This window comes from Heliangelus exortis, chromosome Z, assembly GCF_036169615.1.
Source record: "Heliangelus exortis chromosome Z, bHelExo1.hap1, whole genome shotgun sequence".
NCBI lineage: Eukaryota > Metazoa > Chordata > Aves > Apodiformes > Trochilidae > Heliangelus > Heliangelus exortis.
The window spans coordinates 11163797-11183804 of NC_092454.1; the positions used below are offsets into that span (position 1 = coordinate 11163797).

At 40.4% G+C, this 20008-nt stretch overlaps 1 protein-coding gene across 2 annotated transcripts in view; it reads right to left on the reverse strand.

The window, feature by feature from the left end:
* The window catches only part of CCBE1 (collagen and calcium binding EGF domains 1), a 101294-nt gene extending 81554 nt beyond the window's left edge, over positions 1-19740 (reverse strand). For both annotated transcript variants that reach the window (XM_071730508.1, XM_071730509.1), the window contains exons 1-2: positions 19555-19740; positions 19322-19402 (exon numbers count right to left, since the gene is read on the reverse strand). In XM_071730508.1, the coding sequence (XP_071586609.1) occupies positions 19322-19402; positions 19555-19655 (182 nt within the window). In that variant the 5' untranslated portion in view covers positions 19656-19740. The remainder of the gene's footprint in view (positions 1-19321; positions 19403-19554) is intronic.
* Between the last annotated feature and the right edge of the window lie 268 nt (positions 19741-20008).

Genomic DNA, 20008 nt, shown 5'->3' on the forward strand with positions numbered 1-20008 from the left:
AGCTGGCACAGGTTGGGTTTAGACTTATTTCACTGAGAAATAAAAAATAATGTACTCAAGAATATGGATCTTGTCCCCACTCTGCACCCTTGCTGCCAGCCCATGGCACCTTGCCATGGGAAACCTGATGGGATAGGGATGAAGGGGGAAGTTCTGCTCCCCTGGACCAGGGTTTGTATTTAGGGGGGCCTGAAACTGCTTCCCTCAGATTACATATTACTGTGTCCACTGTATCCTTCTTACAGGATTTAGTTTCCCTGTCTTTCCCTAAGTATGAAACATCAGTTGTGTCCTCAAGGCCCCCCTGGTGCTTCTTTCAGTTCACCAGTGCTGTGCAAGAGATATTAAAAATATCTGCCTAGTGCAGGGAAGAAACAAAACAAAACACAACCCAACAAATTAAGAAATGACATATAAGTGCCTAAAAATATCTTTTACATGGACTAGACTGTAAAATGGTAAAAACATCTATATAATCTATATTGGAGGAAAAAGCTATTTTAGTAACAGTTAGCAACAGTACCATTTCTTTCCCTCCAAGTCCTGCATTGTTTGGGGATTTAAGAAAATGTACCTACTTTCTATTTAGAGCATAGAGCTTCCTGTGCTGATATCACATGTGCATTGAGATCACATTCAAGACAAGTGCAATAGAGATCCTAAAACCCGGTAAAATTATGGCTCTTTCTTCACTTCATCTTTGCTTAAAAATTATAGCAAGCTTACAGATGTCACAGCTGAAAATACTGTTTCACATTACCCTGTAACCCAGGTATAAATTATGGGTATCAGGGATCGTCATATTCTGCCAAGTGCTTTCCAGCCCTGATTTTACATTTGGATTTTTTATGTCAGCTGATAGATATGAGAGATCATATATTCCCTGAGAAAACCTTACTTCTGATACCTCTCAAGAGATTAGAGATAACATGTCTTTGTCCAATCTTTCCCATAACATTTGGTCATTTCAGACTTTTCCAAGGAAGTTAATGTTTCTTGAGGTCTCCACCCATTTTTGCTAAATTGTACCCCCTCTAGAGAACCTTGCCAGAATCACAGCATGAGATATAGCTATTGGCTTTAGAACTGGAACTGTATTTTCAAATGCTGAACTAGACACAGATACTGCTCTGAGCCTGTAGCAAGTAATTATAGTAGAAATACCAGGATTATTTATTATTTTCTTTAGTAGGTACCACAAAAAATACCCCAACATACCCTGCACAGGGAACAACAAAAAAGAAAAGGTAAAATGAAGGAGAGATAGGGTTGAACTGTGGGAAGTGTCTCCAGACACTTGATCAATCTGAATTGGTGGCCTGGCTCCAAGGGGACACTGAGTGTCAGCTGCTGTTGGCTCCTGTCCCCACAGGCTCTACGGGCAATATTCAAGGGATTTAGGCATAGGATGTAATTTAGTTCATGGTGGTATTTGGGAACACATAGACCAACAGCAAGAAATTTCATCATTTCAGCATTCTTATTCTTTTGAAAAATAAATATGGAAACAAAGTTCATTTTTCTGTAGAATGTTTCATCTAGCTCATTTTACCTGCTGGCCTTAGACTTGCCAGGTTTTTAAACTGACACAGAGTATTACATTTCACTTCACCATTCCATCAAGATCTGGAAAAAAGTTGGTGGTATAGTTCACTTGTATTTTTTCCATATTGTCTGTTTTACAAATCCAATTACAGAACTGTCACTATGTGGCATGTGCCTAAACCAAGTACCCATATGACTGCATCACTCTAAAATTATCTTCCAGTACCATGGAGCCCTCCACACACTTAGTCACCAGCTCATATGCTGGCTATTTCTAAAGAGCTGTTTGTAGCTGTAACAAGCACTAAATGTGTCAGTAACTCTCAAGTATTTGGGAAGCTTTGGCTTCTTTCCATTAAGCGATCAGAACGCCTTTGGAGATGGGCTGCTGCCATGAGTCGCAACTGAGCTGTCCTTCACTGATGTCCTAAGGATTTCAAAAACAATAAAAAGGGCAGAATATGCCTCAAAACCTCTGGTATTTGTGGTAATGACCCTTAAGTACAGAAGGTCAGGAAAAAACAGCTTTAAGCGTTGGGCTGGAAGTTAAGTGGACGGCTTGGATGCATTTGCCTTGACTTCATCCTGTCTATCATCATTCCACAGTAAGATCCCACTCATGGTAAAAATCATCTAGATTGAGCAATTCCTACACATGGCAGAAAGTACAGCCATAGCCTCTCTCCTTCTGGACACTGAGTCATTTCAAACTTGTTGGAAATTACTTTTACAAAGACTCTTCTGTTCTTCTTGGCTGAGAACTACACAGAGAAGGACCACAAAGCAAGGAGCTCATTCTAATAATGCTAATAATCATGTTTTGGATCCTTGTTTACAGTAGTATAGAAAGGATGTATTTTGTCTTCACGTGCCCTTAAGTAAACCCAGAGTCTGACCTTGCAGCCTCTGGAACACAGTCACGTCTGTTGGGGAGATAATATCGCTCATGTCGCTCCGGTATCAGCTTTCTGCTGGCACTGGTTCAGTTCTTCTTATAAGAAACAATCTCCCTTTTCTCAGTCCTCAGCTCATTCAAAGCTTTTATTGGTGCAACTGCTGCTTTCTCAGTTATTCCAGCTTTAAGGGTCACTGGAGACTCAACCTCCAGGGTCAAGTCTTTGCCCTGTTACTATTCAGTAACAAGCATCTGTGAAAGTCACCTACACAAGACAACCCACCTCTTCACTCTCCTAGAGAAAGAAAGCAAAGCCAAAATATCCCTACCTGCAGTCTCTGCATTGGACTTAAGCACAAAAAAATCCTCTCTTTACATGTGTCTTGAGACATGTAATCCCAAAACTACCATTTTCAACAGCTTCATTAAGAGCAGAAGTTTTGTTCTTTGAAAAACACCATGCACTATTCCCTAAAATGGTATCCCAGGAGATACTGCATGATTGATGCTCAGATCTGTGCATCAGGCACTGAGAGAAGCATAGTCAAACATTTTGTTCTGTCTCCAAAAATGACAACAATAAAATACTGTTAACTAATTAAAAAGCTAAGTTTTCAAGAATTCATGCATATTCATGACATTAAGCTTCTAAATCCATTTCAGCTTTTAAATCACTCTGTACAAAAGACTCTTCATGATTTAGGTCAATGAAAGAGACTCTGACATTTAACAAAACCCCACATTATCCTGCTAGGGTTGAGAAGGAAAAGTCAACATTCAAGGCTAGACAAAGCGTGCTCTGATCCATGCTTGTCTTAGAAAGCTCCTTGGAAAGATCTTCGATTTACACACAATTCTGTTTGGTAGCCAATATTTTCTATATTTCCTTGTTTTGTTCATTTCCAGAGATATTTTTTCTATGTTAACAGTGACAACGGGGATGTTCATGAAGAGACAGCACCATCACAGGATACTGAGCACAGCTATGGAAGTCATTCAAACTATGGAAGACATTCAGAGATAAGATTTCCCACGTTCCCCACTTGCAGTAACAAAGCTAAAACCCCAGCCAAATGCTGGAGAGGAAAGAGCACCCAATTCTAGGCCATGATTTCTGAGGCTGAGAATTTCCAGCCTGCAGAGCAAGTCAGTGGAAAGACCACAGGCAAGTGAGAAGGGTAGATCTGGTGTCCCTCACACCTGCTTGTGCTGACCCCAAACACTTTCAAGCTGGAGAAAGTCCAATCACAGCCTGGGGGGCTCCTGGTTTGTTGTTAGTGGGGGTGGCACTAGTCCTTCCCACTGGAGCTGGGAATACATTGTCTCTGTTGAGCCAGATAGGGAAGTGGTTACATGACATAAAGAAAAAAAATGACTGCATGTAGTTTTCCAGCCCAGTGAAGGGAAAACAATTTCTCCAAGTCAGGTGCTTGTGTATCAGTGCCTGCAAGGTTTCCATGACCATGTCCAAACTTGCCAATACAAATGTTCCAAAATCCAGAAGCTGATTTTCACACAAATACAACACTACACCTAACAAGACCAATGAGTACCAAAGCTTGGTACTCATCATCACTCGAATAGCTATATAACTTTTAAACTAGGACTGGTTTGTACCTTTCCAAGAGGAAGGTTGCTTCTTTCCATCTCTAGAACACTTCCCTCTTCTCATCACATAGGCTGTTTCTGTTCACTGAAAGCCTTGTTCCAGGTGCAACTCTCCAAGTTAACAACCAGAACTGCACAGGCTATTCCAGCTGAGGTCTCACCAAGGGCTTACACAGCAGTATTAAAATTTTCACATCACTACTGAAAATACTTTGCTGCATTCACTGTGGCACCACACTTGCCTTTTTAATTTCCAGTTCCTGGTTGTCCCACAGCCTGACTTTTTCTTCTGTGCTTTGGTCAGCTGATAAGCCTCTCACTTGGAGCATCATCTCGTGATAAGATAGAATTACTCCAATACTGTCACCAGGCCAGATAGATTTATTTTACCTACAACAAGCTGCCTCTTTAAATGATACACGGAACCACAAATGGTTTAGATAATCCCTATTGGGGATCAATTCTTGCCAAGTTTTGACCACTATTTATTTTCTTTCATTCTCAAACATCCAAGTACCAGAGGTGATGATCCACCAGCAAGAGTGTTAAAAAAGCACAAACATTCCAATGATTGGACATATTCCTCTAGCAAATCACTGGAGAAAGTCTGACCAGAGTGACATTTTTAAAACAGACAGAAAATAGACAGTTTTCTCTCCTGAGATGCACAGTTCTTGGCTTTTGTGAGACAACTGAGCCAGGGGCATTTCAGAGCTCTTCCTCACAGTTGTGGATGCCTCAGTGAAAAGCCTTCCCCAGCTTTTCTCTGAATTCTAGCAGAAAGCACAGAATTTTCAGTGACATTGTTTTTCCCATACTTAATCAATTTAATGGGTATTTTCCTCTTCCCCACTGTGCTTACGCAGACTGGGAGATTCAGGGGTGCTCATTCTGCATCCCTGCATTTCCAGCTCCATCCAGTCCAGCATGGAAACAATCCAGGACTAATTTTCTGTTCAAAATCTGTGCAACTTTACTTTGTGATAAGGTCTTCAATTTCCTCTGGGACTCACCCCATGTCACACAGCATAGTGTAAGACAATGTGGGGAGGATGGTGCAAAATGCCAGCAAGCAAATAATAATAAAAAAACAACCTTTGAGGCAATTTTGCAGCTGTCTGCACAGAAATGCATTTCTGTGCAGACAGCTGCAAAATTGTGCATATTTTATTTATTTATTCATAATCAGTGTGTGACTGCTGACTATTCAAACAAAATATGCAACAAATAAGATGGGTTTTGCTGGCTGATGTTTGTTGGTTGTGGGGTTTTTTTTTGTGTTTTTTTTTAAATCCTGCATGACCCATAATGACAAATTGCTTAAAAAATCTATGGTGAGGCAGAAAAGTGCTAAAAAAGTTGACCTTAACTGCTCACTTGCAGTAACTGTTGACTTAGATGATTCCATGTAAAATACAATCAAATTACTTTATCCTGGAAGGAAGTGGGAGACATTTCACAAAATGCTGAATTCCAGGGCCTAATCTCATTTTCACCAGGATGTGAACCAGCATGTATCTAGAGAAGGCTAACAAAAGCCAGTGGAGCTACATCCAGTTTGCACTGGTGCTGCAAAACAGGTTTTGACTCAAGCTAACCTTTTTGTGCACAGTCACTAGAAAACAAACACGAGGTATTGTTGCTGCCTTGGATGAGACAGTAATATATGTATAGTTTTTATGTCTACATGCTCTCATATCTCAACCTAAATTTCTTCCAAAAAGAATGGTTGTTCTGCCATTACCGAAAGCTAAGACATTACAAGAACTTTTCTAATTTCAACAGATGAGATACTAAATTTATAAATAATTTCCTTTTGTTATGATTTTCAGCCATAAAAGCAAAAATTAAAAGCTCTATGGCTAATCCTCTATCTAAATATTGACTTAGTGAAGGGAATGCATGACCACCCCAACTGTAGCCTATGAACCTCCTTAAACATTTAACAGAAAAGAACATTGTGGAAAATTTACTTCTTAAGAAGAATTTTTTTTTTTTTTTGTAAACAGAAGTAATACAGGCTTACAATAAACAATGCAAACAAATAGTAGTAGGTAATGGTGCCTCTCAGAGTCTTTTAAAAATAATGCATTTATTCTGAATAAAGCTGGCAAAAAACTGCCATGCTCTACATGTCTTGTTATTTTTACAGCTGCTACCAAATAATAAAAAAATAATCTTCCATTTACTTATAAAACTCATGCTTCAGTAAGGGGTGCCAAGAAGAAAAATATTCTCTCCAAGAGACTTAGCTACACTTCATAAAGATATCATGAAAGGTTTCAGGGAGTCTTCTGAATGGGGAATGTCTTCCTGCTGTGGGGTAAAAGATGGAAAAGTATCTTTAAAAACAAACAACTTCATTTTGTCTCCAGTAACAAGGAAAAACTTGTAATTATTTAAAGTCTGCAGTTTAGCCCTTTTAAAAATAAAACCTATTTCTAACAGAAGCTAGCCTCTAGTTCTGTATTTACCAGGAACCTGCTGCTCCTCACAAACAAAAAAGCCTTCCTCGCAAACAGACTTCTTCCAGGGGCTTAGGAACTACAAGTTTCCTAAAAAATAATACAAAAAAAAAAAAAAAAAAAAAAAAAAAAAGGCTTAAAGTAGCTTCTCATTGAGTTAATGATAACCAGCAGCAGAACACCCATTCGATAGTGTACTTCCAGGTACAAATTTTGGAAGCCTCTGTTTCTCTCTGCCTTTATCACCAGGCAGGTTGGGATGATGTAAGCATTCATGGTCCAAGTCTTCCCCACAGCAGCCCCATTTAGTTAGCAGGGCAACTCAAGGATGGAAGGGCCTCATCTGAAACTCATGTTGTCAAGCATTTCACACAAATACCTACCATGTGCATCTAGAGCAAGATGTGACACAGACTTTTCCAGGTCTTTGATGCTGGCTTGCAGCTTTTGTCCACATGCATCCCACTGAAGCAGGCAGGATATTAAATATTTTGAAACTGTTAATCTTCTTGCAACTGAGAGTGGATTTCAGTAATAAACACTTTCTGTAACGTTTCATCCTCTGGGTCATTATTTTTCCAAGAAGAACAGTCAAGATGGCATTTAATAAAAGGACTGCTATATTTGTTTGGTTCTTTCTTTCAAAAGAGAAGCCCTACAGAGCAAAGGATCAAATTGGACAATATGGAATGCAGCCAGAGTCTTCAGTCCTAAGATACAATTAAGAGTAACATGAACATTTCCTATTTGAATCCTGAAGGTATACTTGTCCTTCAGTTTTGAAGATATACTTGTTCTGCACTAAATATTTGTGAAGTCCTTAAGGAAAATTTCTTGGAACAAATTTCTTTTCATTGGAACCACTTATAACAGTCATGGCTGCAAGGTCAACGAAGATGTTTGAAGTCTCTTTTTTTCTGGTACTTAAAAATATCCAGCAGCCCATACTGCAAACAAGGATGTGTAAATAAATACATGTGTACATGTTACCATTCTTGCTCCCGAATTCTTGTTTTCTTCTGCTCTCATCACTCTGCCACAGCTATTTTCACTGGAGATGTTCCAGTGATGTACCATTAGCTTAGTCCCACTGTGGAAATATTCTGGATATTTTTGCAACATAAGAAAACATCACAAAAATCTAATTTGTCTCTCACTGGATATGAAAAAATATACTTCAAAACAGAAGCACATTTTCTTCTTATCCCAAACAGTAGCATTTTGCTGAACTGGGACAACAGCAAATAACTAGAAGTAAACAAAGTCCAACCAGTTACTTGAAACTTCAATTTACAGCGACCTTCTTTGGTATAATAACATAACATAACATGTTTGTCATAAGCTATCAAGTTCCTTGTTTTCCTGTGAGGCACTAATTAGGCTTTGCCCTCCATTTTATATCTGGAGAAGTAGCTAACACTGATACCCCATAGTAAACTTTAGTGGGTAACTGCCCACAGAATTTGGCATGATGCAGGTTCCCTGAGGAGTACAGAAATGTAGCTCAGATCTAAAAGTATAACTCAGCTGCTGACAAGTCCATCCTAATGCTAAACAACATTGTTTCCCAGCATCACTGTGCTCCCACTGATGTAAATCTGGAGGGGCACCATGCAGAACACTTCCAGGCATGCTCAATAAAACCACAACTCAAATATGGGTCAGTGCAGGGGCAAAAAACAGCACAGAGAAGACTCTGGCCAATAACCTCAGCTTGGAAAGTCAAGCAGAGAACTCACTTCATTGGTAACATGTATTCATCTTGCCTTAACAACTTTTTGCCTTCTTTTTACATGCAGCACTAAGAAGACTTATGAAGAACTTCTAAATTGATGCAGTTTGGTATAGGGAAGTCAGTAGAACTGTAGAAATGCAAGCAAATCTTTTCATGTCATATCACTGGTGCCTGTGCAGGAGACCAATAGAGCCACCTTATAACATGGGTGGCATTCTAAGAATAGTCAAGAAGTGATCAGACCTGAAAACTTTTTTCATGCATGCCAACTAGTTGAGCACCTGTGCCACATAGAGAAATTTCCACAGGAAAATGATGTAATGCTAAGATCCACTACAAGAAGCAGGTTTGAAGGCTCTTTGAATCTACTTTGAACCCAGAGACAGGTCTGTCTTTATTAAAACTTTTGTGGTTAAAAGTCTTCAAAGAAATTATATCACGAGGAAAATTTCATTGGTCTTTAAGAATTTTTAAGACTAGGAAGAAACAGAACATATTAATTTGGCCTGAAGCATAACCCTTTCCCTTTCTCCCTATTGATCATATGCAGAGAGAGCAGACTAAACCTGGACTCCTAAGCAGACTCTTGACTGAAAGGTCAGAAAGTTGGGAAGTGTAAGGCTGTCCCTTCTTTTCCTCCCTCATCCCTAATTTACTGCTTTGTTTTGGTTTGTTTTCTGGAAGAAACAAACTTGGAAAACAGAAGGGAGAGAGTGGTGAAGGAAACATGCTTGGAAGAAACATTTTTAGTATCTTCTGTTTTGCTATTAAACACGCTAGAAGGCAAACAGAACAAGGAAAAACAAAAATGTATCCCACTTTCTCCATTTTAATAGCTTTTGATTTTGTTTCTTTATTTTAAAACTAGAAAATATTAAAATAAAATTTCCTATGAAAATTAAAAGAAAAAAAAAATAGAAAAGAAAGAAAAAAGGGAAAACACATTTCCAGTATGCTCATCTCTCAGTTTTGAAACTGCAATAGAGCAATAGAGCAATAGCTCTCTTGATACCCATTTGTACTCTCCAGGGAGTGGGAAGTCCAGCAGACAGAGAAAAAAAAAGACAAACCAAACAAAACCCCCCTAATAATCCTTTTAAATCCAAGTATACATCAAAGTAGCCTTTTTACATCTGCCTAAGCAACTACAGCATTTTCCCTACAAGCAACATATTGTGTAATCTATCAAGAAGCCAACACCTGAGGCACCACAAAGGTGACTGTCTGAGACAAGAGTTGCCCATAGACTGCCTGGGCCACCATGCAGACCAACAGCCTGACCACAGACAGGTTCATCATGCTTCTGATTTCCAAGCAGTGGGCAGAGATCAGCCCAGGCTGCCAGAATGCTCTCTGCTACTGCTCCTTGCTCCTGCCTTAGGAAGCCTGTGTTAAAAAAAAAAAAAAAATAAAAAAAAATAAAAAGCATGCTTTCCAAGGAGGATCAAACATTTACCAAACAGGAGCTCTAGTGACCTATGGGTCCTTCAAGGTTCTCTCTCCCCACTTCTCCGCCACCAAGACCTACCAAAAGACCCTCAACCTCATTTTCGCCCATTTTCTTCTCTCTCCACAGATGCTTTTATAAAGATTAAATAATACTAAGGGTTTTGTCAGCATTCCAGAGTTCAATGTAAAAAACGGCACTTTTTTTGTGCAGCTATAATAAACTCAAGTGTGAAAATAACATCTAGTTGAATAGAAGAGATGTCAGATTTACAACCTATATTAAATGTGTTAACTGTGATCATGGAGATACTAACATTCCACTGAGACACTGGAGCTCTGGATAAGAAGTTTTTTTACAAAGAAATAACACGTCCAATAATGTTATTTGCTCTCTCTTATTAAAAAAAATTACAAACATATGTTTTTTTTATATGTTTTCACAAATTTGTAGATTGTCAGCATTTACCCATTGCTCAAAAATATTACAATAATGTTTCATGTAATTACATGAAAAACACATTTCTTGTTACATGTAACATGTAATACATGTTCTTCTGTTCATCTGCTTGCAGGCTGCCTCATCTAATTTCTTATACTTACACATTCTGATACAGAAAATTGGGTGGTCAACCTTCCCCCTCAAGGCAGGAAAATGAGACCATGAAGCCAGCATGAACACTGCTGTTTTACACTGGAAGCCAAGCACCACTGACTCAACCATAGGACTATTGTTTGTCATACACTTCCTAGCCCAGATTAATATGGAACTATATTTCTCCAAACTCTCTCTCTAGCATGTTGCCTTTGACTTATAGTAAGCCTATTCATTCTCTGGGAACAATCAATTTAAAAATTTGGATTAGCTTTGATTTTTTTTCTGTTTCCGACTTAAAACATTGTGTATGCACTGTTTTAGCTGCCAGCCTATTTTAAAAGGAGAAAGTTCTGTTAATGTGCATTTTCTACTGAGAAGCTCCTAATATTAATACAATGAACACAATCACTGTGTATTTCACCTTATTTAAATTCCAGCACAGCTGATCAATTAAAAGGGATGTAGTTAGAACTTAAGTTTAAACATATACACAGAGGTATGTGTTTTTAATAGATAGATGTAAGCTAAATGCTTTACGTTCTTGTACTTAATTTTTTGAACCAAGATCAACAACAAAATCCAACACAACATGATGGAAAACACTCTTTGTGCAGGAAGGATTTTCCAAACACAGCTAAGCTCTGAGATTACTGTCTGCAACTTGAATTATTTTTCTCTTTAACTGTTAAAACAGACCTACTCTCAAGGAGATGCAAACAAATTGCTTTCTTTTCCTAGGCCAAGAAGAAACAGGGCCAGTAGTGTATGGATTCTGCTCTCCTTTGGTTTTCTTCACAATTGGAAGAGTATAGAAGAAAAGGCAAAATAGAGTAGTTGAGTGACATTTGCTACTGTTAGTTTACAACAGAAGCCATCATTAGTTTGGAAACTGAAACCAAACAAACAGAAAATGGACAACAGAGATGAAAGAAAACTGAGCAGAAATTGGAGAAAGTTGTGGGTTTTTTGACTGTTAATCAAATGTCATCTCTGCTTATTTGGATGGCAGGCAGAAGCCTCAGCCTCTTACTAAACATTAGTTTTAAAGGGAGGAACCCCGGAGTGACCCATATGGGTCTGCAGGAGTCATATATGAAGGTCTCCCAAGCAGACCTTCTCCCTGTCACTTATTTAGCACAGAACAAGGCCACTGCCATCCCCAACAGCTCCAGCTGAAGCAACACTTAAAACTTAACACTCAACAATGACTCACACATTGAGAGAAAAGTCATTTCAGGACTGGGGGCACTCTGGCAGAGACAAAAGCAAAAGACAAAACTGAAGAATTTAGCACATTCTCAACAAAATTCCAAAATGACACACGTCCCAAATGCACTGCACAAGAGCAAGCACAATCTGAAACACGACATGCCCCAGGTGAAGTTTCTCTGCACATCAGTAAAACAGTGTTAAGGCTTATACAAAGTATTCTGCACATACCTGCTGTGTGTCACTCTCTTGCACACAGGCAGTAACTTCTCTCCCAAACGTGCCATGCCAGAAAAATAAGGAAGCACAACAGAGGTCTCAGAAAACCTGTTCCCTGCATGCTCTTCACACTTGGAAATGACTTTCACAGCAGCATGTGGGGAATCCCAGCTGATTTGGGTTGTATAGCAAGCCTGATCTCTTTATCTAGGAATAGTTTAAATATTCCGTTTCCAACTATTTCCCAATAATTCTGTGCTATGACAAAAGAAGGCAACCTGACCTAAGCAAAGACTGAGTGCATTTTAAATACCTGCCTGCAAGTTGTTCCTCCTCCTCTCATACAGACCTGCACATTACAGAGGGGAGGTAGATTTTCCAAACTGAGGAAGCAAAGAAGGGGAGAGGCATCAGCTCTTGTATCTTAGCTCCAAGTTTAGATGGGAGAACTGGCATCCTTCCTGGAGGGCATGCAAGTGTCATGTTTTGTTTTCCTGGGTTCTACTTAAATAGAAGTCTGGAAACGTTTATATGCTGCTTCTTTGGGTAGTGACAACCTCCCTCCCTTTTATCACGCATATATCAGTCACACAAACCACCAGCAAAATGGAATTACTCTCTTTTTGTCTTTATTAATTTTTTTTTCCCCTGCCTGCTCCATGTCTCTGTTTTTTTTCTCTTCTTTGCTGCTCTGTATGTTTACCCCCCTATGCCTGCTTTTTCTGTGTTGCCTATTTTGGCTGCAATCAGTATGGAACAACAATGGGTCTCTATCACAATAGGAGCAGTAATGCAAGTATTAATAACGTCCTGCTGTTAGCCAGAGAGACTGCAATTACTTTTGTGAGGACAAAGCTGCCTGACCTTAGAGACCATATGCAATACTTAGGATAATTATAAAAGTCATATTCCCTTTGGCGGCCTATTTTTATTACATATTTTGTATCAGCCACAGGAGGCCCTGGGGCTACTATTCTGTTTGTCTGTAGTCTCTGTGCAAGATGACATGCCCATGAAAGTCCATTCATATTTAACCCTATATTCTGTAGATGAAAACCATCATGCATTACACCTGGATTTCATTACTGATCAAACCACCACGCAGGGCACTTAAACAAAGCTCCCATCTTACCATTTTTAAAATTTTCCAAGCTGCTTTGATATGAACAGGAGAAAACTTCCACACTACATGAACAACTTGCAGGATCTCATCCTTTAATTGTAGCTCATCTTACCTCAGTGTACCACTTAAGAGTAAATACACAAAGTTTGGAAAAATCATTAGTTAGGTTGGTTCATTTCAGACTGACCTGGCTGTACAGAGGACACACTGCACATAAAACCCACAGCAGCACCACATTTTCCCACATAAGGTTTTGCTACAACCAGTAACATCCAACCCTGTTGAGCTCTCAAGTGTCCCTTGTACTTACCCAGTACTTGGTAAGAATTAAGATCTTTAGCCTTAGGACCTGGCAGAGCAAACTGTCCCAGAAATGGACAACCAAAATGCTACATGTAAACCTAAAGACATGTCTGTGGTACTGGTGTCACTCTTCACCAGCAGATATTCACAAAGTATCACAGAAGCTGAGAGCAATCTGTTCCCTTGGCAATCACAGCAAAGGAAATCAAATCAAACTAAGAAGTGACTGCAATCAGAACCATGTTTAAAAGTGCTAATTTCAAAGAAACAGTGAAGAAAAAATCTAGAAACGCTGGGAAAATGTCTTAGCATCATCTTAGCATACCCTGTTTTGTAAAAAATTGTCAGCTTCATTTGATCATGCATGCTTTTTTTACAAAAAAACAATTAACTAAATTTTACTTATTCATATGTATTCACATGTAGACTACCTGCAATTGCAATTTCCAGAAAAATGTATTTATCTATATATAAAAAACAGAAAAAAATCTTCTGAACTAGAAGAACATTTAAGTTTGTTGAACCTCTTCCTACACAACACGTTAGTGAATGAACTAACAGAATTTCTGCAAGCAAGACTCATAGAGGAGCACTTCTTCCATGGGTATGTCACATCACAGAGCTACTGAATACATAATTTTCATGATGAAGGTTTGATATGAAGTCCAAAAGGCTCAATACTATATGCATACCACAGATTATTCCATAGAATGAATAAATTAATAAGTTCTGACACTCTTAATTTTCAACCTGATCACCAAGAAGCACTGCTGTGCTTCTTTGTCACAGTGCTCATAGTCTACCTGGGCATGTTTCAGATGCTGAGGCTACTCAGAGTGATGCACAGAATTAGCATCTCATGGCATTTCATCACTGAACTACATGCAAAAAGAACAATTTTTAGAATACTGAGATATAAAACTCATTTGGCAGACAAAGAATTACAGCTGTTGTGTATGTTTAGTTTTCTAAAACAAAAACAAAATTCAAAATCATATCCTCTCTGAAAATTTCAGAAAAATTCCATCATGGAGTTCCACCATTTCCCTGCAAGATAGCTGGAGATTAAGCAGTACTTTGCTCTCACCAGATAAAATTCTTGATTCTGCTTCCATATTCTATTACATCAGTTGGGGCTCTTTAAATTTTATTCAAACTGAAATGGTCAGCAAAACTTCAGAGAGGAAATAAGCAGCAACAATAACAAAGAAATCTCTGAAAAGAAAAGTCAGAAGATAAGATGACAAAATGTCACCCTTGCTTACTCCAGCAGAATTGTATACAGCAATATTTTTGCCTGTTGGAAGGTTTTGCAACATGCTTCTCGTGTAGCTGGGAACCAGGAATTGCATATGGTCCCCAGGGGCATATTAGTGAAAGTGCTGCTCCTTGTGAAACAGCTACAGTCCAACTTACTTGCAATTACTTTTATCTTTTAAGAATGTACAAAATGATACAGTTTGTAAAAATAGTAGGCTCTGCCAGCATATCAGCATTCAAGAGAGTAAGAAGAAATGTTTTTTGAGGCATATGATCTCTGGTTATCATCAGAATTAAGCATGGTGTAAGTATACATGCATCCTCTTCTGCAATATATTTGAATTGTCTTTTAGTTACCAAGTGCAGAGCAATCTTTCACAGCAAAATTTAAAACCTGAATTGTAGGAGGGCCTCTGTAAAGTACTTGAATGTACAATGAAATGTGTTCAACCTATTTAAAATAACTTTTGCTTGCAAAATACTCCAAGAAAAAGTTAATTACGTTCTAAGCCAAGATTTAAGCCCTCAACAGGGGCTAATTTGCAGATATATGTAAAGCTTTCCTTATCTTTACAAAGACTTTACCATCATTCCTTAGGACTATTCTGTAATGGACTCATTATTCTAAATCTTCTCTTCCCTCCTGGTCCTGAAAAGGAAGGAGCAGGAGCTGCCTCCATCACTACACACAGAATTAGGGTATAATATATTCCTTGAGGAACGTGCTCACTTTACTTTCAGAAAAAAATAGAGAGTGCTCACTGTGAAGTGAAAGATGGATAATTTCTCTTGCCAGGTCAATAATATATTTGTTTAAAAAACTCAGTTCCATCAATGAATTTAGCTCATTTTTGTACAAGATGAGAGGGAATTAGACAGTTTCAGCTGAACAGAAGAAACAAAATCACAATCCTCCCCTTTGCCCATGAAGGCAATGGCTAAAACTTTCTTCCAGACTATACAGTTCCAGGTTAAAATTTTAATCTGCCTGAGTCATGTGTGCTGGTTTCCTTTATGTTTATCAAAAAAATCTGAAAAGGAGCAAAATTATTCATTTCAAGTCAATCTACAACAAAATTTAAGCACCTAGTATACAAAGGAATTTGAATAATCTGGAAGTACGTTTCTTGCTTGAATCTTCCTACAATTGGTGATGGGCAAACAGCTTCCCAGTAGCAAATGTTTCTGTTAAATATATATATTGTTGTTCTGAAACATTTTCACTACACTCTCTGAATTCTAGCAGTATAACAATTAGCTGTCCTTGTATGCAACAGTTAATTAGGTGATCAAGTTTTGCTGTTTTTTAATTAATCAGCAACTCCAAGAAATAAATTGTTGAGCCTCCTGAGCTTGGAAATCACATAGCCACTACCACCCCCCTACAGGAACACATCTAGAAATCAGGATAAAGCAAGGGGCTGCCTGTTCCAGGTGCTGCTTTCCCTTATGGACCAGAGAGACAATGTATGGTAGCACTGTGTAAAATGAAAATGAATGAAGGACTGATTGAACAGAACCTCTGTTCAGATGTATAGAGTTGTCACAGGCAGGTGATAACACACGGGAGCACTACAGAAAACTGCACCAACACTGGTGTAATTTAACATGCCAGCAAATAGTTTAGAAGTCTGCCTGAGAGTGAAACAGGTTAACATCATATCCAAATAACAGGAGAAGACAGGTAATTGGGGCCTCATATTCTAATGCTGCCCACATTTCATCAAATTTGATGAATTTTGCATGCAGAAGAAATTAGAAGTCTTGCTGGACTATTACATTACCAGCAACTCCGCAGAATTTATTCTCTGTACTTACATGATGGAACCATTAGTACTGGGTAGTTTGTGACGTTACATATAAGAGTTTAAATGAGATTTGCACTGAAAAGATATTGTACAAGCTCCCACTGCTTTTTGCATCTGTTCCTCTGTACTCTTACGAAAATAAATACAAAGAACATAAAAAAAAAATACAAATCGAACTAAGCCAAGGGCCAGACTGCACACATTCAAAAGGGAAAAATACATTTAATTATGTACAAGGTTGCTATGACCACAGGGAAAAATGCCAATATATTCTCAGTGCTTGGCCCTGCTTTTGGCTTGGCCCTCTATTTGGCTCATCTTTATTCATGAGCAAATCTGGTAAAAAAAATATTAAAAAATTCAAGAAATATTTTATATGATGAAAAGATGCTATTTTTACTGAAGTGCTCTGAAAACTTGCTGATTTTCATGAAAAAATTCAGCAGGAGGTATAAAAGTATTCCAGTCTTTCAGTCAAGAACTGACACTTTGGAAGACTAATTTTGTTCAGGAATTTTAACATCAGACTTCAAATGTATTTCTTTTTTATTTAACTAATTGCACAGCATATGGTTAGTAGGGGTGCATTTTGCCTTATTCCTGACATGTTATGACATGAGATGAAGTTTGTGTCAATTTACTTAACTTCTATACAAAAGTTACTTTGACCTAGAAAAGAAACTAGGTGTATATTCCTATAGTAATAAACAGTTAATGTTACTTACCCTTTTAAACTACCTCTATCACTGTATCTAAATTATATGTTATCCATAACTACTGTCATGAAATGCTGGGAAAAGCCGTCTAGAAAGATAAAAAAAGAAACATTAGAACACCAAAATTAAGTTTCTCAGAAATGTGGAGTGAAAGTTTCCTGGTGCCACAGCTGCATTTCTGCTCAGCTTAAGTTTTTTAAACATTAACTGTCATTCCAGGCATGAAAACTGAATCCTAAAGTACCTGCATGTCCTGTGAAACAAAGCCTACCTGGAGGCACCACAGGCTTAGTCAACACTTGCAAGTTTCCTGCCATCTTGTGAACCTCAAACTGTTAATAAATCTTAAATTAAAATACATTCTGCTAAGATTAATCCCATGTGCCTGCTACAGGGAGCAATGGGGATGCTGCTCAGCCTTGAAGGTTGGTTCCCCATCAGGTTGGGTGATGCTGCTGGTTTGTTTCAGACTGTTTCACACCTCTGAGGGTCAGGACCAGCAGCACACTGTGGCACTGGGATCTCCTTCATGCAGAGCAGTTCTGCTGAGCTGCATGCTTCCCCTTTGGAGATGCTGCCCTGCTCCTCTGCGTAGGGACATCACAAAAGAGTGTTCACAGAGTAGGGGATGAAGCCCTTCTCACTCAGTCCTACAGGTTAGGCCTTGAAAATACAGTAATATATTTTTTTTTCTTTTCTAAAAGAGAAGCCCTAGCAGTCATAGATACAGAAAAGATTTGAAAACATGAACTAAAACAACCTAGGGTGTAATGCAGCAATTTGGAAACACTCATTCACAGCCTGCACTGGTTTGATATGGTGAATACCACTTGGGCTCGGCACAACCAGAGTCCAAAGGTCAGAAGTACCCCAGCAAGGAAGAAAGAAAGTACCAGTGGGACTTGGCAGCCAGACAGAGTCCTGCTTTCTTTGCACAGTGGCCCACAGCAGCCAGTGGAGCTTGTGAAGTCCTCATCTATCACACACAAAGCAGACCCACTTTGTTTAGATGGATTTGGGGACATACAGTAACCATCAGGACAGTCACATGTGTGCTGCTTTATGCAGCTCCTACTCCAGCCTTCTCCTGCACTAACTCACCATTTGGCATAACTTTGATCACTTCACTGCTCTGCTCCAAGGCCAGAGAAATGCTGGAGGTTCAACCAAGAACTCTCCTTCCCTGCCCTCTCAAAAAAGTGCTATATGCTGCCACATGCTACAGAGCTGCTTAACGATGGGCTCTGTCTCACCTCTGCCAGGAGAGGAAAGAGCAGATATAGGAGGAAGGGAAGGGTGATTTCTAACACCTTCCTAGGTGGCTGTGGGTGTCAGGGGGCATGAACCACCCCTGAGCATGTGACTGAAGCACAACACTTCTGCACCGTGCGCCTGCAGCTCTCTGGTATTCACACCAAAGAGAAAATGCTCTAGGAAGATAAGGAAAATATCTGTAACACTTTTCATAAGCATCAGTGTGCCTTATCATATTTTTGGTATACATAAGTGGCTCCCTGGCATATGCATACATGCACGCAGAGGCAGATCGTGGTCATTTCCACAATGTAACCTCTTGCAAGAAGCAGCTTTTGCAGATGACACTTTTCATCTGTGGGGATGTGACTAATCAAAGGACATCAGTAAATGGATATGTGTGTGCTGGTACTTTGTGTATGTTTCTCTAAAAGCACGTCTACTCTAAGTGTTCAGGACATTTGTCATCTTTAAAACAGCTTTAAAATTCTTCTGAAAACAAATGATGTTTCTCAAATACATAGTTGAAAAAATGAAAATTCGGGGCTCGATTCATCTTACTGAATCTGAGACACCTCTAGTGAAGTCTCTCCCTCCCCAAGACAGTTACTGAAGAAGTTACTCATTCCGAGGTTATGATTCATCTACCTAAATGTAAACGTCTTTTGGGTGGCATGAATCCAGTTGATCTCCCCGATTATCCCTCAAATGATGCATTTGAGCTCCGATGCACTCCCAGACAGCCAGGTCGGAGGAAGCCTCTTTCACTGTCTCAGTGACTGACAGCCAGGACATGGCAACCAAAACCACACACTCCCTCTCCAGCGATGCCTTTGAAGCGGCAACTGAGTTACAAAAACATTTTGCAGGGCCAGCGGCGGGACTTGCCAAGGGGGATGCCACACGCGAGAGGGACGTGACCGAGATGCCCACTCCCCAGAGCGTAGGACAGGAGAAATACTGGGGTGGGACAGTGCAGAGCCGGGGGGCAGGCAAACAAACGCCACTGCCTTTATCACTGCCTTGTGTGTCCCCCGCAAGGCCCTGCCGTAGGGATGTCCCCGGGCAGTGAGCCTCGATCTTCGGCCATCCCTCTGCACCCCCTGTCCCCCACATCCCCCTCCCCGCGTCGCTCACCTGAAGCAGGTGGTGAGCTCGCCCGTGGGCTTCAGGCAGGGGTACCGGGTGGTGGCGATTTTGTTCTCGGAGCAAACCTCCCTGCCAGGCGAGGAGTCGGGATTATTTGAAGAAAAAAAAAAAATTAAAAAACCACAATTTAAAAAAAAAAAAAAAAAGGCATCGGATGAGGGAGGGAAATGCACAGAAACAGGAGCAGGGGGGTCCGCGGTGGGGAGGGGGGGGACACCCACCTGTCGCCGTCCTGTGGCTCCTCCCGGTAGGTCCAGCCGTGCCCCAGCGCCAGCAGCAGCAGCAGCCGGAGCGGGGCCAGGCTGCCGGCCGCCCGCCCCATCGGGCCGCCTCTCCCCTCCGCGCCGCTCCGGTTCTGCCCGCCCCGGCCGGCTTCGGCGCTGCGCCGACCCTCCGCTCCTCCCGCCCCGGCGCGGAGCCGCCCCCCGCCGCCGCCAGATGTGCCCGCGGGGAGGGGCCGAGCCCGCCCAGATGTGCCGGCAGATGCGGCCCCACGGTAGGGCGGGACGAGGCGGGGCGGTGGCCAGATGTGGAGGGGAAGGGGCAGATGTGCGGTGGGGGGTGTGGGGACAACACACCCCACCCCTACTCCACCTCTCCTGGACACTCGGCTGCAGGAAGCAGGGGAAAAGGTGCGAGGAGGGTGGGGGTGGAAGGAGGGGGTATCCGCCCCAG